The sequence below is a fragment of the Pungitius pungitius genome, chromosome 10, assembly GCF_949316345.1.
Source record: "Pungitius pungitius chromosome 10, fPunPun2.1, whole genome shotgun sequence".
In the NCBI taxonomy this organism is placed as follows: domain Eukaryota; kingdom Metazoa; phylum Chordata; class Actinopteri; order Perciformes; family Gasterosteidae; genus Pungitius; species Pungitius pungitius.
The window spans coordinates 1738698-1759149 of NC_084909.1; the positions used below are offsets into that span (position 1 = coordinate 1738698).

Consider the following 20452-nt stretch of genomic DNA (forward strand, 5'->3'; position numbering starts at 1 on the left):
ATGTCCCAGATGACTCCAGCGATGACTGTCATCACTTTCACCGGTCAGTTCTCCATCCCGTCTCTCCTTTCTGCCCCCCCCCCCCCCCCAGCTTAAGAAAATGCTCTCACGTTCTGTTCTGGTCCCGAGAGAGAATCCTCCTCAGAGAGTAAGCAGCCATCGGTGCTGGTTTTTCTCACTGTGTCCCTTATCGTTTACCCGGCACCTCGTAGAGGGACCGTTTGGGCCCCCGAGGCCCAAATCAAATTCACTGATGCTGATTTCACTTGGAGATTTTCTTTTGCAAAAAAAAAAAGATTTTTGCTGTGAGAACATCTGTCTGCATGTGGAGGAATACGTGTATTTGCATTGATGCAATGAGCAGGGGGGAGGAAATGTGGTTTTGAATGGGAGGTACAGCGCGAGGCTAACGGTTTCCACCCGCTTCCAGTCTTTGTGCTAAGCTAAGCTCGGCTTCAATGTGTAACTTATATATATAATTGCAACATTAGTCGGTGAATCAATTAAGCGCCATCGTTGTTGCATCATTACACCCCCCCCCCCCTTCTCTTCCAGTCTCCGTGCTCTGCCTGCTGCCCGCGGCGGCGCTCTCCCGCTGGGCGTGCGAGCGCGCGTGCCCGGCCTCGTGCGCGTGCACGGCGGAGAGGAGCTGCGGCGTGCTGTGCGACCGCTCCGGCTTGGCCGAGCTGCCCAAGGAGTTCCCCTGCGAGGCGTCCGCCATCAACCTGGACAAGAACAGCCTCCGCTTCCTGTCGGAGAGGGCGTTCGGCACGCTGCCCGCCCTCAGGTCGCTCTCCCTGGACCACAACAACATCTCCTTCATCACGCCCGGGGCCTTCAAGGTCGGCCGCGGCTAAACAGTGAAAACAGTGATTGTGGATTACTTGTGTTTTTATGGTTTTATTTTATTTGAGACCCGGCTTTTCGCTTGCTGAGAAATTTGCCGCTAAGAATGAGATTAAAATGATGGACGGCTCAAACCATCACAAAATTACTATTTTGTTCAGAGCTTTAAGCTGTAAATATGCAACCTTTCACCTTCAAACCTGAAAAAAACCAAACCGAGCTGCACGAAAATCCCCCCCCAAAAGAGATCTGCGTATTTGACTCTCTTTCCCCCCCCCCCCCCCCCCTCCCCGCAGGGCCTCGGCAACCTGGTGGAGCTGAAAATTGCGAACAACGACTACATCAGTTACCTCCACACGCGGACCTTCACGGGGCTGAAGAAGCTGGCGCGCCTCGACGTGTCCAACTGCAACCTCTTCAACATCCCCGACCGCGTCTTCCTGGAGCAGACGGCGCTGAAGGAGGTGCGCTGCTTCGAGAACAACTTCCGCCGGATCCCCGGGGCCTTCAGAGGGATGGAGAACCTGACCCACCTCTACCTGGAGAGGAACAAGATCGAGGCGGTGGCCTACAACTCGCTGCTCGGCCTCCGCGGCCTCAGGTACTCGTCGACGATTGGTCAAAACGTTCGTATCGCTCGGCCTGCTCTCCTCACAAAACGTCTCGCCCCCCCCCCCCCCCCCCTCCCCCGCGCCAGGTACCTGAACCTCCAGGAGAACCGCGTCAACGTGATCCACGACGGATCCTTCCAAGACCTCGTGCGGCTGGAGAACTTCTACCTCAACGACAACCTGCTGAGCGACCTGCCGCGCCACGCCTTCCGAGGCCTCGCCCGCCTCAGGATGCTCAACCTCGGCGGGAACCAGCTGACCAACGTGTCCCGCACGTGGTTCGGCGACCTGGTGGAGCTGGAGGTCCTGTACCTGGACAGGAACCAGCTGCTGACCATCGAGGAGGGCACGTTCCAGAACCTCAGCAGCCTGATCACGCTCCACCTGAACAGCAACAACCTCACCGCGCTCCCCTTCCCCGTCTTCCGGCCCGTCTACTTCCTGGCGCGCCTCTTCCTCTTCAGGAACCCGTGGGCGTGCGACTGCTCCCTGCAGTGGCTGAAGGACTGGATGGAGAGCTACAAGCTGGTGCGGGACGTCCCCTGCGCCTCGCCCTCCTCCGTGGCGGGCCTGGACCTCGGCCAGGTGGCCTTCGCCAAGGCGAACGGCACGTGCGAGGACCCCGGCGAGCTGGACCCGACGGCGGCCCCGGCACCGGCGGCCCCCGCCACCGAGGACCGCTTCCACAGCCTCGTCTCCAAGCTGCTGCAGCAGGAGGTCCGGGGGGAGCCGGGCAACGGCACGGAGGGCCTCCGCAACGGGACGCTGCCGCGGGCCGAGGACGGGCCGCTGGCCTCCTCCTCCTCCTCCGCCGAGGCGGGGGGGGTCGGAGGTCAGCGGGCCCCGGCCGCCCTGTGCGTCATGGCGGCGTGGCTCATCCGCGACGGGACTTACTGCCTCGCTTGCACATGAGCACAAGAAGGATTCTTAGAAGCTTCCTTCGGAGGGAGGCCTGCCGCATCGATGATGAAATATGCGACGCATCACCGGGGGGGGGGGTGTGCATTTGTGTGCGTTTGTGTGCGTGTAACGCTCGATTTGAACGAATGTTCCATAATGTTCGTTAACACACGTCCTTTCGTTCAGCTCCTCCATCTCTCCAACATGTTCATGTTCTCTGTGGCTAAAAACCTGTTATTTGAAGTCAAAATGCTCATTTGATGAATAAAATGTTGCTTCTGACCCGTCTCTGAACGAAGGATTAACCTCCATGCGGCGTCGGTTTCAGACTTTTCTCAAATGCATTAATTCAAAATAAATGTTCTGAGAAAGTTGCTGTGTTCATTTATACCTCGTAGAGGTTTGGAAGAACTGATAATCGTGTTTTCTTTCTGTGTTGTTAAATTCTGCATCTTTTCATTTCACCTGGTTTGCTTTTAATGATCCAGAATCAGTGGAAAAGAACAACAATCACTCCCAAGGTTCATTTTTCCAACACAAAAGGAAATGTATTTTAAAAAAACTGTTCGTACTGAACTTTTATCATCGCAGAGTCATATTCACGTGGACACTTTCTTTGCAGTTGTACAGTTGCAGAATAAAAATCAATGTATTTACTCGTCTAAACATTAATACTCTTGGACATCACATTTGCAAATGAAGAATTCATTTAAATCTTTCCTTTTTTGTACGACAAATCAAGACATCTTTTTTTTTTACAAACATCTCACTACATGGTCGATCTTTATTTTATAAATCTGCTTTAGAAACGTCACCTGAAATGCAAGGGATGTGCAGAGGTGTCACGCTGTGCTCGTGTCCCTTGGGTTCAGACTTCCAAACAGCTGGAATGTTTTGTTTTTATTTAATGTATTTACACACATATATTTGTCTTGTTTTGGTTCTTGAGGGACACTGACTGACAGCGTGGAAGCTTGCAAATGTCCACATGCATCATGAACCACATTTATTTAGAAGAGACAGTACCTGAAAGGTGATTATGGAACTGTACCAAAAGCAGAAATAGAATCATGACGATGCAAAAGGAGACAGAATAAATAAGGACGGATGCCGGTCCACAGCGGAGGGGACGTGTTTACTTCATTCTTTCTACAGATGGTTCAGGACTACGGGACACAGAAATGTCGCCTCCTAGCTAGTACAGACACGACGATATTCACTTTAGTTTAAACTCTGTTTTTATACATCGCTATGACGACGCAGGCCCTTTGTGCGTCCAGGAGGGTTTCCTGGTTCCATCCGTTACATTTTTCTGTTAAAAGTTCATTATTTATTCTTTCTTCAAGAGGGGGAACGGTGGGAGTTTGGGCGGGGAGGAGGAGGAGGTGTCCATTGGGGGGGGCAGGTCAGTAGACCCAGGACACGGGAACCCACTGGCTGGTGGTGCACACCAGATCGATGGCCTCCTCCAGGTGCCCGATGGTCTCGTCGATCTCGTTGTTGATGATGGTCTGGTCGAAGCAGTGGGCGTAGGTCTTCTGCAGGATCTCGGACTCCTTCTGCAGCCGCTGCAGCGACTCGTCCTGCAGGAGGAACGCAGTCAGACGCCGACGGGGGGAGGAGCACGCGTTGGACTGCTGAGGCCCTTACGCGCTGTGACGGAGCTACTCCACCCCCACCTCGGTCAAATCTTTGGTCCACAACACACACTCCATGAAATCACCACATTAGTCTCTTTTTCCCCCCCAGATGTGGCTGCTGCAGCACGGTGCGGAAGGGCCTCCCTCAGCAGAGGAGGAGGAGGAGAACCGGAGCACAAGGAAACAACCACACGTACTAGAAACTAGCACCGTCCCATCGGGCTTTACTTACTGGCAGCGTTCGACACCACCGCGGCATCTGAGCGGAGCGCCAAGAGGGACAAACGCATGCAGCATGCAGCATGCAGCATGCAGGGGTAGAAAGGTGCAGAGGGGACTGAGAAGGAGCTTCACGCAGGTTAAGACGTTAAGATTAGAGGGGAAATCGTGTGAAGCGAGAAGTCTAAAACAAACAATTTGCATAATCCACTCTTTTCAGAACGAAGGAGAAACTTCTCCTGGGATCGTGTGCACAACAATAATAACAACAACTGGTGCTGACTGAGAAGAAGACTTTCTCATGGACTCTTTGGGTCTCTCTCCTGCGCCCTACCTCGTTGATGCCCGGCGCGATCGTCGGTGCGGCGATGAAGACGACGTACGGGGCGAACTCTGCCGTGCGCAGGACCTTCAGGGCCTGATGGAGAACAGGTGTCAGTGGTCAACGTGTCCTAGCGTCTGAATGCACGCGCACACACACACACACACACACACACACACCTGGGGCTCCACGTCCAGTATAGCGATGTGCCCGTGCTGGTGGATCATCCGGATGGTCTCCAGCCGCGTCCCGTACATGGCGTCCTCGTGGCTGCCGTACTCCAGGTAGTCGTTGTTGCTGATGTCCTGCATCATCTGGTCGTGGGAGACAAAGTAGTAGTTCTTCCCGTCCTCCTCGTCCTTCTTTGGGGGTCTGGTTGTGTCTGCGGGACACCGGGGGGGGGGGGGGGGGGACACGGCAGAGACGTTTACAACCCACTCACAGAGCGTCCTGTGCAGGAGCTCAGAGGGCCGCCTTACGTGGGATGGGGTAGGCGAACCGGTCGGGGTGTTTGGTGATGAGTGTGTTCTTGATGTGTCTTCTGCCGACTCCATGGGCCCCTGAAACACACACACACACACACACACTCAGTGAGGTGAGACCTGGAGACAGGCGCCCCCCCGCTTCCCTCGGACAGGCAGAACTTACCCAACAGAACTAATGTTTTCCTCTTGAAAGCCGGCAGCTTGACGACCTCTTCGTACGTGACGAGGTCTAGTTGGTCGAACACTGGAGGCGAGAGAGGCACGGAGTGAGAGGGGGACAAGAAGCGCTAAAAAGGGGTCTGAAACACATGGGGACACTAGGTGGGGACGAGAGGAGGAAGTTGGGTGACTTAATGAAACGAAGCAGAACTGAGATGTTCAGTGAGGTGACGATGACTCCTCTAAAAAAAACTAGGAACGCTGCTCTGACAGGAGATGAATGACCGGGATGAGTTCAGATGGTGTGAGAAGAACATGACACCATAATCAAAGTGTTGCGCAATAGCTTCTCATCTTCAAGGGCACAAAATAGCTCCAATTCTGTCTCCTTACGTGATTATGTCACGGCTCATATATGCTGTAATATGCTTTAAACACAGGAGGGGCGGGTACCGGATGACGTCTGCAACCAGCACACAATATCGGACCAACTAAGCTGCGTGGTGTCAGCGTCTAAACTCAAAAGTGAAAGGCTGGCAGTGACAGCTGGAAGGTGGGGGGGGGGGGGGGGGGGGGGGGTGAGAGTTGGTTGCCGTCACTGGTTGTTACTTACGTGCAGCGAGGCCGTTCAGTAGGAGAGAGCGAGAGAGATGGAGAGCAGTCACAACGCGGCAGAACAACAAGAAACGTCACACAAAAAACAGCAGGAAGGAGGAGCCGCTCGCCGCAATGAAGGTTTATTCTCTGAGTCCAGATGTTACATGGCTCACAGAGAGAGATCACTGCAGATGTTTGCCATTTAAAATGTCCTAGGCCGCTGCCATGTCAAACCTGAACACTATAAAAATAGTGTGAGTATTGTTATAGTGTTGTAACAATGTTAGTTTGGCGAATATAAAGACAAAAATATATTCATTTATTCTTTGCCACAGTGCAGAATCAGCATGTGAAAGGTTTCTCATTTGTTGGGGTCGGTTGGGAGAACGCGTCTCTGTCCTCACAATAGTTTTCTTTATGTAAACACACACAAACAAAAACATGCAAAACAATGCACGGTTCCCGCTGCTGCTGCTGCTTCTCCAAGCAGAAAGACACAAAGACACTGTGATAAAATGCCCACCAGACCTTTAAAGAGGTCACTGGGCCATGGATCCGTGACAATGAAAAGGTTTACGAAAAAAAGTCAAAAGTCCATGCTTTCATCAACTGTTATGTTACGAGCGTCATGCCATGGAACCGTGTCCACGGGATCTTCTCATCCAACAAACCACAGGCACAGAGTGAGTGACAAGTGACCGGATGGGAAACCACTACAGAAAATCCACTCAACTGGTTCTACTTCTCACCGGCCGAGAGCACGCATGCACGGGGAGGCGTGCACATGCACGTGACTGTGTGTGTGTGTGTGTGTGTGTGCGTGGCTTACCCGCGTTGTGCTTTGCCAAATACTTGTCTTTGTACTGCTTCTTCTTCTTGCCAAACCAGGTGCAGCTGGCCTGCTGCTCCTGCTTGGTCTTCTCCATGGCGATGCACGCCACCCGCCTAACGCCAACGCACAGACGCAGCGTCAGCAGATGCATCCCTGTGTGTGTGTGTGTGTGTGTGTGTGTGGTTCCCCTCTCACCACTCCTGCAGCTCGGGCGACGGGATGAGGCCCGCCGTGCCGTTCTTGGTGTTCTCCAGCTTGCCCTGCCACCAGTTGTGGTCGTCCTTGGAGATGATCTGGATGATGTCGCCCACCTGGAAGCGGATGCCGGCCTCCTTGCAGGGGATGAGCTCGTCTTTGGAGGGGTCGTACTCAAACTGGGCCCTCACGTAGATCTGTGGCCAAGGAGAGAGCGAGCAGGCGTTAGAAGGGTGAGCTACCTGAGGGGCGAGGGTGGAGGCGGGGGGGCCGGGGGGTCAAGAAAGAAAGGGGAAAAAGTTGAAAGGAATATAAAAGAGGCGAGATGGCTTGTTTTTGCACATGGTGGATGGGCGGCGGCGGGGGGGGAGGGGGGGGGTGTTGTTGTTGCCGGGTTGGAAACTGGTTCCCGAGGAGATGAAGCCAGACACTGAAGGGCTAATGAGCCTCTCAACGCGCAGGTAGTCACGGCACAGGCATCGCTCACCTGCAAAACAACAGCCTCCCACTCGGGGCTCTGTTGTCCACACGGTGCGTGAAAGGGAGCTTCCGGAAGGGTCTGAGACTAAAGTCTACAGGTGTTCTCTCTGCTTTTTTGGAGATGGAGGGTGGAGTGTGGGGAAGGGGGGGGGGGGGGGGGGGGTGGGAGGGGGGGTAGCAGAGGCCGTCTCTTACCTTAACAGACATTTTGTCCTTGATTGGAGGTCTGGATACAATCTAGGGTTTGAAAGCATCACACACGTCATGCAGAAAAACGTCTGTGCAATGTCGTAACAGCAGAATGGAGGCCGAGGCTGATGGAGGGGAGGGATGGGGGGGGGGGGGGGGGGGGGGGGCCCTTCACATTGTAGGCAACAAGGACTTGTGGTGGACTCTGCTGCCCTCTGCTGCCGCTAGAACCACAAGGTCCACAATGAAAGTAGGGACTGATCCACACACACACACACACACACACACCCAAGGATGCCGACACTTTTGGTTGCCTCGTGGTGGGCTGTTGTCTGACTGGGGGCGGGGGGTCAGTGCTTAGCGGGGCTCTCTGGGCTCTGCAGGGTTTAACAATGCCTGTGCCAATACTACCACAAACAGGAAATGAACGATCAACTATTTAAATAATCAAAGCATACTGTCTTAAGCTTCTTAAATGAGAGTTGCTGCTTTTCTCTGTTTTAAATCATCGCTAATTAAATATCTTCAAGTTGATATTGTGAGGCAGACATGACCTCAGAATTCTGCACTATTATCTCATATTTTTGTAAACCAAACTTGAAATGAGCCCGTTTTGGCTCATGTGAACTGGTTCTGTGGCTTTTAACAAAGTACTGTCTGCTCCTATGTCAACAGCTGCAGCTCATATTTTTACATTGTAGAGCAGGCTCAGAATCCCATGTTTCTTCATTCAGAGGTCCGACTTGGACCGTGTGCGTGATGACTGACTGCGTGCACAGCGCAGGGGGGCTACACGGAGGAGGCGTTTGGGTTTGCGGGTGAAGTGAGACTCGCACGCAGGGAAAGGGATGCAAGCGTCGTGTACAGAGCGAGCGAGTGAGTGAGTGAGTGAGTGAGCGAGTGAGTGAGTGAGTGAGTGGCTTCTATTCACCTGTCGACCTTTGGGCTGGATGGTGGACGGCAGGTCCTGCGGGAGGAGGCCGCCGATGACACAGAGAGAGAGAGAGAGAGACGTGGTTAGGAGCAACACACACACTGCCTTTAGAAACCGCGCATGCGTGAGACCAGAGAGACCGAGCCAGCGCAGAGCAAGCCAAGCAGCGCCCATCTGCACAGCCGGGTTTGGACCTGTGGCGCAGCACACTTCACGAGGCACACCAATTTGTTAACTGAGATATCGGACACAAGTGGGGTGGGGGGGGGGGGGGGGGGGGTGGGGGTGGGCGCCCCGATGACCACAAGGTTGCATGACTCCTGCTAATTCTGCTACAGATATAAACTCGCACAAAACGGATTGAGACGCCTAGAAATACCACGACACGACAACGTGACAGGCATGACAGGCACCTGGGGAGGGGGGGGCTGTGGGTCTATAGGTGGGGGTTGGAATCCTTACCAAGATAGAACTGTTAATGCTGGAGTGGCCATTGGCAGGGGACTGCCTGGAGGTGTTGGGGGACTCTTTCTGAAATAAGACACACAGGTCAGCACACTAGCACACACACACACACACACACACACACACACACACACACACAAACTCACACTTACACTCACACACTAACACACACGGGATGGGAGGGTGAATTAGAGCACACAATGAGGCGTTGGAGACGCCATCGCCGGCCTGCAGGTCCTCACGTCCCCACAGGGGGGCGCCACACATTAGATTCTCACTTCAGGGACCATTAGGTCATTTATTAAATAAATATGTGCGGGCCGGAGGAGCAAAGGAGCTGAAATTAGAACTAAATAAATGTTTAATGATTGAGAATGATTTAAGAGGTAATCTCATTCATGAAGACTATTCTTTCTACAGTTTGAATGTGAACTGGAACAGTTCTGCATGAAATTAGAGACGCACTTTTCAATTGAAATCAAACTGAGATTAATGAGTAAAGGGAGTTTCCAAACAAATACAATAATTAACATTCTGGTATGGATTAATATTTCATTATGATCCCATGGAGTTGTGCTTGGATGTCCTTTCTCCGTCGTCAGCAGAAAGAGAGCCGCGGTTTGCCTGTGTAACCTTCCAAAATAAAGGTTTTGTTGTGGCAGAGCCGTCACCGAGTTTGAGCCTAAATAAAGAAAAACCACAAAATAACTTTAAACTGGTTTTCCAGATGCCGTTTGAAAAAACCCAACTAATTACACACGAGGCCCGACGGGGTTTGGTTCCAGATGACATCAGTGAATTTCCCCTCTGTCCTGAGACGCCCCGCGGGGCCTCCTACCTGCAGCGGAGTCACAAGCTACTGTTATTCTGCCCAAAGTGTAGGACTGTACAGGACTGTACGGAGAGATGTGGCTCATCCTGGGAGAGGGGGGGGGGGGGGTCGGGGGGGGGGGGGGGTGGGTTCCGGTATCTTGGTTGGGAAATTGGTGTGCTGGTTAATGCGAAACACAGCAACACACACACACACACACACACACCCCTGGCACGCTACATGTGTGTGACACGCTCAGTAACCAGGCGAGCAGTTAGTAACCAGATCAGCAGAAGGGAGGGGCGCGAGAGGAAGAGGAAGAGGAAGAGGAGATGATACCTCACACGAGGAGCCCTGCGTCCGGTAACTTGGCACTATTTTGAAGGTGATGCTGCCTCGCATCTCCCTCTGTGAACACACACACACACACACACAGCGTTTATTCTTATCTTGTGTTGCTTTTTGCTGATTGTTAACAGTAAGACACTGAAGCCGTGAGCACACGCACACACTCACCAGCATCTTCTGCAGCTGCTCGACCGTCTGGTTGGCCACGCTGATGCTGTTGATCTCGCGGATCTCGTCCCCTATGTGCAGCGTTCCTGAAAGGACAGAAAGGGGAGTCAAACGTATGTCTTTGGCCTCCCGTTGCTCTTCCTCTCGCACGCCAGCAGGCAGCAGAATCCTTCGCAAGAGAAGTGGGCTTCAACCAGGGATTCATTATCAGAACGCCTTCCAAGACGAGAGGCAAGCCAGCTGTTGAGATGTGTGCGTGTGCACGCTGTTTGGTTATAAGAACCGTTACTCAAGTACTGAATCTTCCGTCAGGCTGCATGAAGCATTTTAGAAAAACGTACCTTGTCTGTGGATCATTCCCCCGTGCATTATCCTGGCAACGATGCAGTGGTTCAACTCGTTCATCTTCAGCGTGATGCCCTGCACAGACGAACACACACACACACACACACACGTGGGTCCAGCGGAGCAGATGACGGAAAGCGCCGGCGCGAGTGCAGGGGTTAGGGTTAGAGCGCGTACCATGGGCTCGTCCGTGTTCTTCTGGAACTGCACTAGGCGGACCCGGGTGACGTTCTCCAGGTCCATGTCGCCGTTGGTGCTCTCCGGGGACTCGCCGTTCAGGTAGGGCGAGGTGGGTGGGGGGGTGACCCTCAGAGCATCGTCACTGTACACCTCGTGGGCCACGACGTCGTGGGCCTGCAGCAGAGCCTGCACACACACACACACACACACACCGGGCTTCAGAAAAGACAACAGAGAACCAGGCAGCGTGTCACGGAGACAGTGATCCAATCAGAGGTTCTTATGGACGCCAACGTCTCCAGAGTGGAGTGTTTATTCTGTTGAAGCCTCCGGCTGCAAAATGAATCACATTTTTCCACCACAATCAAATGAACGCGATCAACTACAACATTGTCATTTAAAATGTGAGTGCCGCTCAGAGGAATCTCTGCTGAATATTAAATGGAGAAGCCTGCCACCGGGGGGCGATGGAGGGGACCTGGCTCCACTTTCATGCCTCTTCAAGGGGATCCCTGCAGAAAGCTTCCTAAAGGTCGGCCTCAGCAAGTTAAAAGGAATGCAGCTCAACTATTGAGAGCAGTGCTTTGTTTATTCACATGTAAAAGTGCAATATTTTTTTTTTTAAATCATTGAATAATTTTGCAAATAAAGTAACAAAATAATGTTTTCCTCTAGACGAGTGTTGATGTATGTTTTTAGAGTGAAATTAAAACTCACCTGGAAGAAAACAACGTCATACAGAAATAAAAATGTCCCACTTGTAAACCAAGGGGAGAATTATTTTAAAAAAGGACTTTGTTTCACTCACTTGCCTCTCAGACACTCTCCCACATGTCTAGAATCACTACAGACATTCAGATTAACTGACCCGCTTCGTCAAATGTTACTCGATTATCTATGATTTAAACCCATCTACCGGCCATTCCCTCAATGGTGTATTTGGTTCTGAAGAGCGACGGCTGCGCTGCTGATCCTCTCACTGGGTGGGCGGAGTCCGTCTGAGACGTCCTCTCTCAGCGCGATGCTTCAGATGCATTTAAACGTCACACCGACGGCGTGTTGGAACAAGCCTCCCGCCTGAGCTCCGTGTGACTCGGAGTGCCAGGAGATCCCCACCAAGGCACCGCGGCAGGGAGGGAGGGACTCACACCAGCACCTCGGTCTGACTCCCCCCCCCCCCCCCTCCCCCTGCTGTGCCGCCTCTGAGTGGCACTTTCTCAAACTGGTCTGAACTTCAGAAGACAGCAAGCCATCACCATCGCAGAGGCAGAGACGTGAAGGCAGTGGCAGCGTGTCCAAACTCCATCACGTACACACAAAGGAACGTTGTGTTCCGAGGCACAGGAAGTTCAGCTTGTGTGTCTGTGCGTGTGACTTCGCCCTAATGAGGACGGGGTTATGGGGTCAACACGTCGACCCCCGCGCTGTGCGAGTGTGTGCATGAGCGAGTGTGAGAAAGCGAGAGATCTCTAGAGAGAAGAAAATAACGCAGATTTCAACATTCCTCTTGACGTCGGAAAGTTAACGAGATGACGTCAATCACAAAATCACGTGTGTTAAGAGGTCCCAAAAGTTGTTGTACAGTAGAAAAGTGATAGATTGACTTTTCACTGCAAGGGTTAGATGAGAAGATTGAAGCTGCACGTTTAGCAGGAGATTAGCTTAGCTTAGCTTAGCATTACAACTGGAAGAAGAGGGAAACATATCGGCAAAGATCCACCTCCAAGTGCTTCTGAATCCTGAAACTGTTTTCTTGGGCAAACTGACGGGGCTCAGTGACATCCCTGACTCTCGTTGTCACGGCGACCTTTCTGGGAAACCGGCGCCTGATGTAACTCACAGTAAGTAACTGGTCTCAATAACACAAATGATTATTTCTCAGGTAGACAAAAGGGATGTATGCTGCTCATTTGTGAGCTCCAGAGGTGCTGGAGGTGCACATCTCATTTCATCTCAGAAGGTAAGCTAATAATTGCATTTCCCAAAATGTTGAACTAGTGAAAACTTGAATGGGGGGCGGGGGGGGGGTTATAACCCAAATCTCCTCACAAGGCTCGTGTGCACTTCGCTCTCACTTGAACTCGTTGGAATGTCCAGCTCCCGTCCTCCCTCCCTCCCTCTGTCAGCGGACGCTTTCACAGCGCTGCGGGGGAGCCGGGCCTCCGACCCGACACAGCACATCGCATCAGGCTACACCTTATTGACCCCCCCACCCCCACCTCCTCTCGCAGCCCGGACCCCCTTCTTCCTTTTTTCTTCACAACGGATCTTTTTCCGCACACCTTATCGCTTCATTTTGATACATTTTTGGTTCCATGACCCCCCCCCCCTCCCTCTCTCTCCCCCTCCCTCCCCGGGTCTGTCGGTCCGATATGAAGCAGACCCCTGATCAGAGGCATTAATGTGATGGGATTAGCCGGGGCGGATGAGGGCAGCTCTGCAGCGGCCCTCCTGGATTAACCCTTGATGCTCAGACAAAGACTCCAGCTCTGGGCTCTTTGAAGTGAGAAACACACATAGATTCATATTCATTTGGGTTAAGCTGCAACTACTCTGTGTCTCCGGTTATCGCCTTTTAAGCTTACGAGTGACGAGGCAAAATACACCCTGCAGGAAGTGAGTGGAGCCTCCTGAACGCGTCCGGGAGGTGTGATGGAGCGCGTTCTTCTTTCGGACTCACCATGAAGTGAGGCTGCGTCAGGATCCGTCTCAGTTCCTTGGCTTCGTGGTTCTCTGGGTAGCAGGAGATCTCTTCCAGCACCTGAGGTTGTACAAAGAAGGCAAAGCATCACAACAGCGCAGAAGTTCCGTCTGGCTCCAAACCGTACTCACTCATACCTGCCGCACCTCACACGGACGCACGGAGAGCAACCCGACAAACCCCCCCCTCTCCCTACCGCCCCGAAAAAAATAAATAAAAAAAAAACCTGGCCCCGAGACCGCCTCCGACATGTGACTCCAACTCTGGACGGCGCTCAGGGAGCCAGGGAAGCTGGTCAAGGCGGCGCCCCTCCTCCTGCCCTTCAGACGGGACCTGACGTCCGCTCCAGTTATGTTGCGCCTGACTGGTGAATGTGGCTTTGTGGAGGTGAGGCCTCCCAGGGGGTGTGTGTGTGTGTGTGTGTGTGTACCACTGAAACCTGCATTGACTTACACGCTCTTCCTTTACTATGCCTGTCAATCAGTGCCTCTAAACTATAATACGGATATTTACTGGTTCACACACCCTCATAATATGTGGACAGAAGTCACACTTTTGATCTTTAGCTTGTGTGTCCAATGGTCCTCTAATGAGGTGACAATTAGTCAACACAGCTGTATCTTTTGGGGTCACTCGTTAGTATTGTTGGTCCGTGTTGCTTGTTAATGTTCATCGTCAACGCTCTTCGTTGCTCAACACCAGGACGACCTTCGCGGACGTCGCACACCCGCTGCTCTACTCGTTAGTACCGCGGCGGTGTGTCGAGGGCTTACATCTTCCAGGTGTCTCAAAGCGCCACTTGCTTCGTCTTGGGAGGAACTCTTTGGTGGAGGGAGACACAGGGATACGGTTACACAGGCTGCGGATGGTCTAGAGGGAGCTCACCCGTGACGACAGAGGTCAGGGGAAAGAGAGACTCCACCCTTGCCTTTAATCAAAGACAGACAGTTCTTGAGCGGGCTGGGAATTTGTGAGATTAGTATCTACAGCCAAAGCAGTTGACTTCACTCCCGGGAAAAGATTAGCTCTCACGCTTAAGCGAACGCATTGAGCTGACAAGTTCGACGGCAGAGGGGAGCATTAGTGCAGTCGGAAGAAGAAGAAGATGAAGAAGAAGGCTTTGTTGAAGTTTGAGGCACCTTATTGCTGCTCTGCCGGGTCGCGAACCCACAACGGTCCACGGGAAGCCGCAGTGTGATTGGTTCAGTGTCAGTGCCAGAATGAATCAACAGAGACAGGAGTAAAGCAGAGGAGGAGGAGGAGGAGGAGGTCGTCGCCGCTGAAGGCACAACCAAGGTTAGATGATGAGTTGATCTGAGGTGAAACGGTGTGGAAGCAGTCCTGGGCAAGCAGCAGCAAGTGAGCATACTGAGAGGAACCGTCGTAGTTCGCTGCAGGTGGTGCAGGTGGTGCAGGTGGTCCATTGTCACATGTGATTAAACAACGGGGTTCACTACATCCATCATCTATCCCCGGTCTCTGTACCTGAGAGACATAGTGTTACGTGAGCTGTATGACACCAACAAAAGGTTCAGATAGAGCTCCTTATATCAGGGGTGGTCCTCGATCAGGTTGATTTCATGATCTATGACATTTATTCCCGCGCTCCATACGGGGCAACAAGAGATCCAGAAGTCACCGTGTTCTGTGCCAAAACGTATCCAAACATTCACCTGACGTTCATGTCCACCTTGAGTTACAGACTTTTCAGTTCTTTCCTGTTTCCATGTTGAGCGGAAGATAAGTAGTGAGTTTTTTAACATTAACGTCAGATAAGCGTGTCCACTGGAACAGGAGAGTGGATTTCATTGCTGCAGTATTTCCTTTTGGCCACTAAAGCAGAAACTGGAAAACTGGGTTGACTCGAGAGGTGAAGACAAACTTGAGTTCTCCTAAATCCTGGAGCCGATATTATTACATTCCTTTTTTATTGCGTCTACTCTCAAATGCTTGAGAGCCGCAGTGAGTGCGGTTTATGAGCCGAGTTCGGTGCGTTTGTAGTGCCCCGAAGTGCCTTGTAGAGAAATCACAACAACCTAATAAAAGATTTTATTCAAAGTCACAAGATTACCAAAGAGTCTGTCACTCCATCACCCCCACAAAAAAACGGCGCCGAGTCCGCTGCGGCTCCGCCCACAAACCTCCACCCACCTCGGCTGATTCAAGCAGGAAAACGTGCACTGTGTGTGCAGACGTTTAATTAGCCAGGTCTCTTTGACATGAGCCGCGGCCACGTGAGGCCCAGCTTTGCTCCCCTAACACAGTGGATGGGCGTGGGCGTGCGTCACATGCAGCAGCATCTCTGGTGAGGGAGGCGGGTCATGAACAAATAAACCTCAGGAGGTCACCGAGCACCAGGTAACGCAACGTAAATAATTCAGTAACTCAATCTCGCGCCCGTTTTTGAGTCAACATAATTAAAGCCGAGCTGGAAATCAAAGCGCAGAAAGGACGGGAAAGTTCGCGTTGACTTTGACTTCAATGGAAAACTAAAACTCTCTGGCTATAAGATCAATATTTTATATTTAGGTATTATATATATCTATATATTTCAGAGTGAGGAGTGTGCACGCTGTCCTACAGGCTGTCAGGGAGCGCTGCAGCTTAATACAGGCCGGGATTCTGTTACATTCAAATATCAGGCAAAAGGCTTCCACAGATTTAGATTGTTCCAATCCTTTCCAGACGTATTTAAATAAAGATAACCTCTTAAGCCCCCCCCTCCCCCCGAGAGCAGCTTCTTGCCATGAACAGAGCAGGTGAGCAGTGGTGAGGAGTTAGAACTTAAGTGAGGGATTAGTGCACATGTGTGAGCTTAGAGGGGAAAGCCGGCGAGTAGCGAGTCCATCATCTGTACAGCTGTGCGAGCGTCGGCTCACCTCTTTGGCCCTCTGCACCGCATCGCTGGGGGGGTTCCTGATCTGCGGGGACGACTTGGTGTTGATCTTATCGTAGAGCTGGAACAAAAGATAAGAGGCGGTCGGGTGAGTCGGCGAAGTCAACGTGATCAATGGCGTCTCGTTTAACAGCTGGCTGGCCCGACGGATCGGTGATATCGAGGTGATCGATGGTGTCGAGCTTCTGTGAAATCTACAATTATGTGTCAGAACAGCAAATGGCCTCAATAAACAATCTGATCCCAGAACATCAGCGTACTTTCTCAAGCAGATGTGTCATACAGATGTGAAGTAATGTAAGGCGATGCTGAAGCAACACAGAGATAATAAACTCTTTTTTTTTTCAGGTCAAAACTTTGCAGCTCTATCCGGCATGAAGAGTAGAAAATATTGACTTCCCAATCCGGTGAAAGCAGAGAGCCTTCAAAGCCTAATCTAAATGAAAAGTGAAACATAAAAATAGTCTGCTCTCTTTGGGTGGGGAGTAAAAAACTTTGTATTGTTAAATAATTTGCTTTCTTACTTCAGACATTCCTTAATGAGCAGCTCAGTTGCGTCTTCTGTCTGTTTCCTTTGGTCAGAGGAAGTTTAGAGGAAGTGGTTGTTTACGATAAACAGCGTGTTATGTGGACGGAACCACAGCTATCTGGGGGCCTGGAGATGTCATTTGATTAAAAGTTACTTATATTTCAAGTGAAATTGGTTAAAAACAAAGCATTCATTTGATTTATTCATCCCATTTATCCTCAGCTATGTCTCTCTATTTGGTTTAGTTTGAATTCAGAGAGTTTTTGTTCCTTTTTGTTCTCGACATCCAACTGTTAACAAGCAGGCCCTGTTTTCTCATCTCTGAGGGAAGGACGACACACACAAGCACGTCGTTTCTAAAGCTAATAAACCGCACTGAGCAGAGCGGAGTGAGAAGCAGCGTGGGTTTATTTAGGAGATGTTCATGTTTGTACACTAAATGGACAAAAACTGTTGGCTGTCTGCACCAATCAAAGCGGGGTGGCGGGGGACGGGGGCGTCATTTCAATCTGCTGCGAAACGCACACACAAGCAAGGCTTTTGTACCCGACAGTTCTTCTGTTCCTCCTCTCACAACCGCAGCTGCAGCACTGGACACGCGACCACTGCAGAGATAAACCAACTGCATCCAGCCACACGGTGCTGTCACGATGTGCAGTGTGTGCAGTGCGTGCAGTGCAGGCAGTGTGTGCAGTGTGTGCAGTGCGTGCAGTGTGTGTGCTGCAATCAACAGCCGGGCTCAAACACTCGGTCGTGACAGTAACTGGTTACACAAAGCCCGACATCATACGCGGCGGCGCACACTTTCCAGGACTGGCAACCATTTTGCTTCTCTGTGAAATGGTTTTTGACATGAAAAATATTTTCTAATAAAACGTCAAAAATGTTCAAAGAACTAAATCTGGGTTATTTTGGACTAAATGTTTTAAACAGGGAGCTGATGCGGTTTCCCTCACAGTGGAAAAAGGCTTGAGAACATCCGCCGGTGCCGTGGGACATTACAGCCCCTCCAGATGTTCCATTACACAGAGAAATAAATGGGATTGTGGCTTTGCACGTAAATTGAAAACGTGTGTATTTGTATGAGAGGGGGGTGAGGGGGGGGGGGGGGGAGGGGCGGGATGCTCCCTCTGAAGATCTGACTCCACCAGAACAACAAAAGGTGGTCCTCCTGGGAATGACGACAGTAGTCTCCAGTGCGCATCTGCATCCCTCCCTACATGAAAGACCAACACAACACCCTCCTCAGAAAATCCATCTGAGACGTCCACAATGAACGCTGCTTTCAGCAGGAGGGCAGTCAACTGACGCTTTTATCCAAAGCGACTTACATTGCATCATAACCCACGCGTTCACACCACTCACTCATTGTGCGGGCCACACCTCTGTGGCAGCGTCGCCCCGTCGCCCACGACCTCTTACTTTGAAAAACAGGGTTCTATAAAGTTCTTATTAGTCACGAGTGAACTCGACATTTCCGTAATTAAAACGCACTCGACCTAAAGCGCCTCATTAGACAGATAAACACACGTGGGAACACCAGACGGAAAATGACTGAAGGCGTCAGGAGGAGGAAAAACCACTCACCCCGGCGACGGTGCAACCTAGTGATGTGAACCAGGAGCCTGCAGCATGTCTGCTTCCCTCCCAGCGGCTACTCCCAGCCCCGTGCTCGCTGCGAATGGACCGAAAGGGCCCGACAGTAGGAGCCATTGTTCCTTCTCCTACACCACCCCCCCACACACCCACCCTCCCTCACATTGGGGCTGGGGTGTGAAACCGAAGCTGAAAAGGAGACATCTGCAGCCCCGGCCACCCGCTGACACTGCTGCAAACACACACACACACACGCGCACACACACACACACACGCGCACGCACGCACGCACACTTGGCAGATCCACCAGTCTCCTGGAACCCACTTTCAACTTAGTCAGCCTCCAGCAACAGGGAGAGCCTTTAAAACAACACACACACCCGGCGATTGAAGCACATCTTTTAGTTTCAGTCTGTTGAACCAGTTTGCTTCTCGAAATCTGGTGAAAGAAGAAAAACATTTCTTTAAGAGGCCTCGTCTTTGCAAAACGTCTGCAGCGGCTCATGGACAGAGACGCGAGCTGATGCCTGCGAGGCCACGAGTCCTGATCACAAAAAGGTGTGCCCCCACCCCCGCCCCCCCCCCCCCCCCCCTCATCCGAATATCCATCAGCTCCACAGCCCTGATGTCTGTGTTCAGGGGGTCAGATCGTTGCTACTAGCATGAAAAATATCAAGTGACTTTGTATCAATTAAAATCATTAGTATTAAAGCTTGGCATAACCGCTGGTTTCCAAGCGCCCCCCGACCCGTTTAATGCTCAGTACAAATATTCCGGTGTTAAAACCGTAAACGCTTTTCTAGCATAAAACGTGTGTTCGTCGACATGAACACTTTCCTGTCTGCTGTAAGAGGACATGGTTCTCTGCTGGAGGAGGAAAGCGCGAGTAGCTCAGCTTTGAAGTGGGCACGGGGAAATGCACTGGTATATATATATATATATATTTTTTTATATCCGCCAAATGTCGGACGCGTCCCAGGAGACGAACGTATGGTCGGCGGGAACCCAAATCGTTGTGAGCTCGGAAGGAATTTGGCTCAAGCGGGATATAGAAAAAGGAGGAATTCAGTGATTGCTGGTTCCATAAAACGTGTAAACAGCAGACAATGAGATGTCTGAACACGCGGGGCCGTCTGACAAGTCTATATAAGGAAACCCCTTATTCCCCGTTTTCTGCGCGTAGCCGCACGTCGCTACACAACGACCCGTTTGATACGCACGCAACCACTGCTATGTGCAGTCGCTGCTGCTGTTGTTGTAGGTCCAATAATATTAGTACGACGCGTAGACCTGATGTTGGACCCCCACAGATTCCCAAAGGGTCAAGCTACGGTTAGTTTTTAGGCCGAGACGGTAGATAACAGTATTGTTCTCCCCATTTTTGCTTGTGTTGCTTCCTTTCACTGTTCACTTCCAGGGATTCTGCAGTTGCTGCTACGAAAAAGATGAAACACACCAGATACTACTGCCAGGCACTTAAACTTTAAGCTTTTATGAAGGTTAGGACTAATGAATGATTCATTCTGTTCCATTAGTCACCAATAAAGGAGAAAAGACATCCCAATAAAATAATGAATGAATGGCTCCTAAAAAGCGGTTTCATTCCATGGCGCTTCAGTAGGACACTTACATCGAGCAGTGTGTGTAGATGCTGGTCCTGGAAAACACTGTGAAGGAAATCTAGATCCTTTTCACTGCAGTCTGTCAGCGCGTGGATCTCCTCTAAACTGTCCAACACCTGAGAGACAGCGCCTGCAGAACACACACACACACACACACACACACACACACACATTAAAGCAATGGCAACGGCTCTCTGGGTGCATTCACTGTGAGCAGGCTCGTGCACTTTTAGGTTCACATAGACACACAGAGAGCAAGCGGGTACCTACGTTCTGCTGCTAGCAGTCCTAGCAGGTGGGAAGCATTAATGGAAACAACAAACACACAGATGGACACTTTTACAAATAAAGAATATCAATGTTAAAAACGGTTAATACTGTT

The 20452-nt window shown here is 51.3% G+C and overlaps 2 protein-coding genes across 16 annotated transcripts in view; one reads left to right on the forward strand and one right to left on the reverse strand.

The window, feature by feature from the left end:
* nyx (nyctalopin) lies at positions 1-2740 on the forward strand. The gene is made up of 4 exons (XM_037488213.2): positions 1-43; positions 556-842; positions 1143-1447; positions 1544-2740. Exons 1-4 carry the CDS (start codon positions 1-3, stop codon positions 2367-2369), a joined length of 1461 nt encoding a protein of 486 aa, XP_037344110.2. The 3' UTR covers positions 2370-2740.
* A 139-nt stretch (positions 2741-2879) lies between these two features.
* Positions 2880-20452, reverse strand: part of caska (calcium/calmodulin-dependent serine protein kinase a) — a 58726-nt gene continuing 41153 nt past the window's right edge. For 2 of the 15 annotated variants that reach the window (XM_037488188.2, XM_037488187.2), the window contains exons 12-30: positions 20341-20358; positions 20079-20200; positions 16307-16384; positions 14201-14248; positions 13407-13487; positions 10724-10912; positions 10543-10621; positions 10202-10287; positions 10025-10093; positions 8872-8940; positions 8407-8442; positions 7482-7523; positions 6807-7003; positions 6609-6724; positions 5187-5267; positions 5018-5098; positions 4718-4920; positions 4551-4634; positions 2880-3940 (exon numbers count right to left, since the gene is read on the reverse strand). In XM_037488188.2, the coding sequence (XP_037344085.1) occupies positions 3764-3940; positions 4551-4634; positions 4718-4920; positions 5018-5098; positions 5187-5267; positions 6609-6724; positions 6807-7003; positions 7482-7523; positions 8407-8442; positions 8872-8940; positions 10025-10093; positions 10202-10287; positions 10543-10621; positions 10724-10912; positions 13407-13487; positions 14201-14248; positions 16307-16384; positions 20079-20200; positions 20341-20358 (1856 nt within the window). In that variant the 3' untranslated portion in view covers positions 2880-3763. The remainder of the gene's footprint in view (positions 3941-4550; positions 4635-4717; positions 4921-5017; positions 5099-5186; positions 5268-6608; positions 6725-6806; positions 7004-7481; positions 7524-8406; positions 8443-8871; positions 8941-10024; positions 10094-10201; positions 10288-10542; positions 10622-10723; positions 10913-13406; positions 13488-14200; positions 14249-16306; positions 16385-20078; positions 20201-20340; positions 20359-20452) is intronic. The other 13 variants (XM_037488189.2, XM_037488190.2, XM_037488194.2 and 10 more) reach the window with 13 other exon arrangements.

Coding starts and splice junctions, on each gene's coding strand:
- nyx (XM_037488213.2), top strand. CDS start 1: ATGTCCCAGATGACTCCAGCGATGACTGTCATCACTTTCACCG. Junction 843..1,142: donor TCACGCCCGGGGCCTTCAAG/GTCGGCCGCGGC, acceptor CCCTCCCCGCAG/GGCCTCGGCAACCTGGTGGA. Junction 1,448..1,543: donor CTCGGCCTCCGCGGCCTCAG/GTACTCGTCGAC, acceptor CCCCCGCGCCAG/GTACCTGAACCTCCAGGAGA.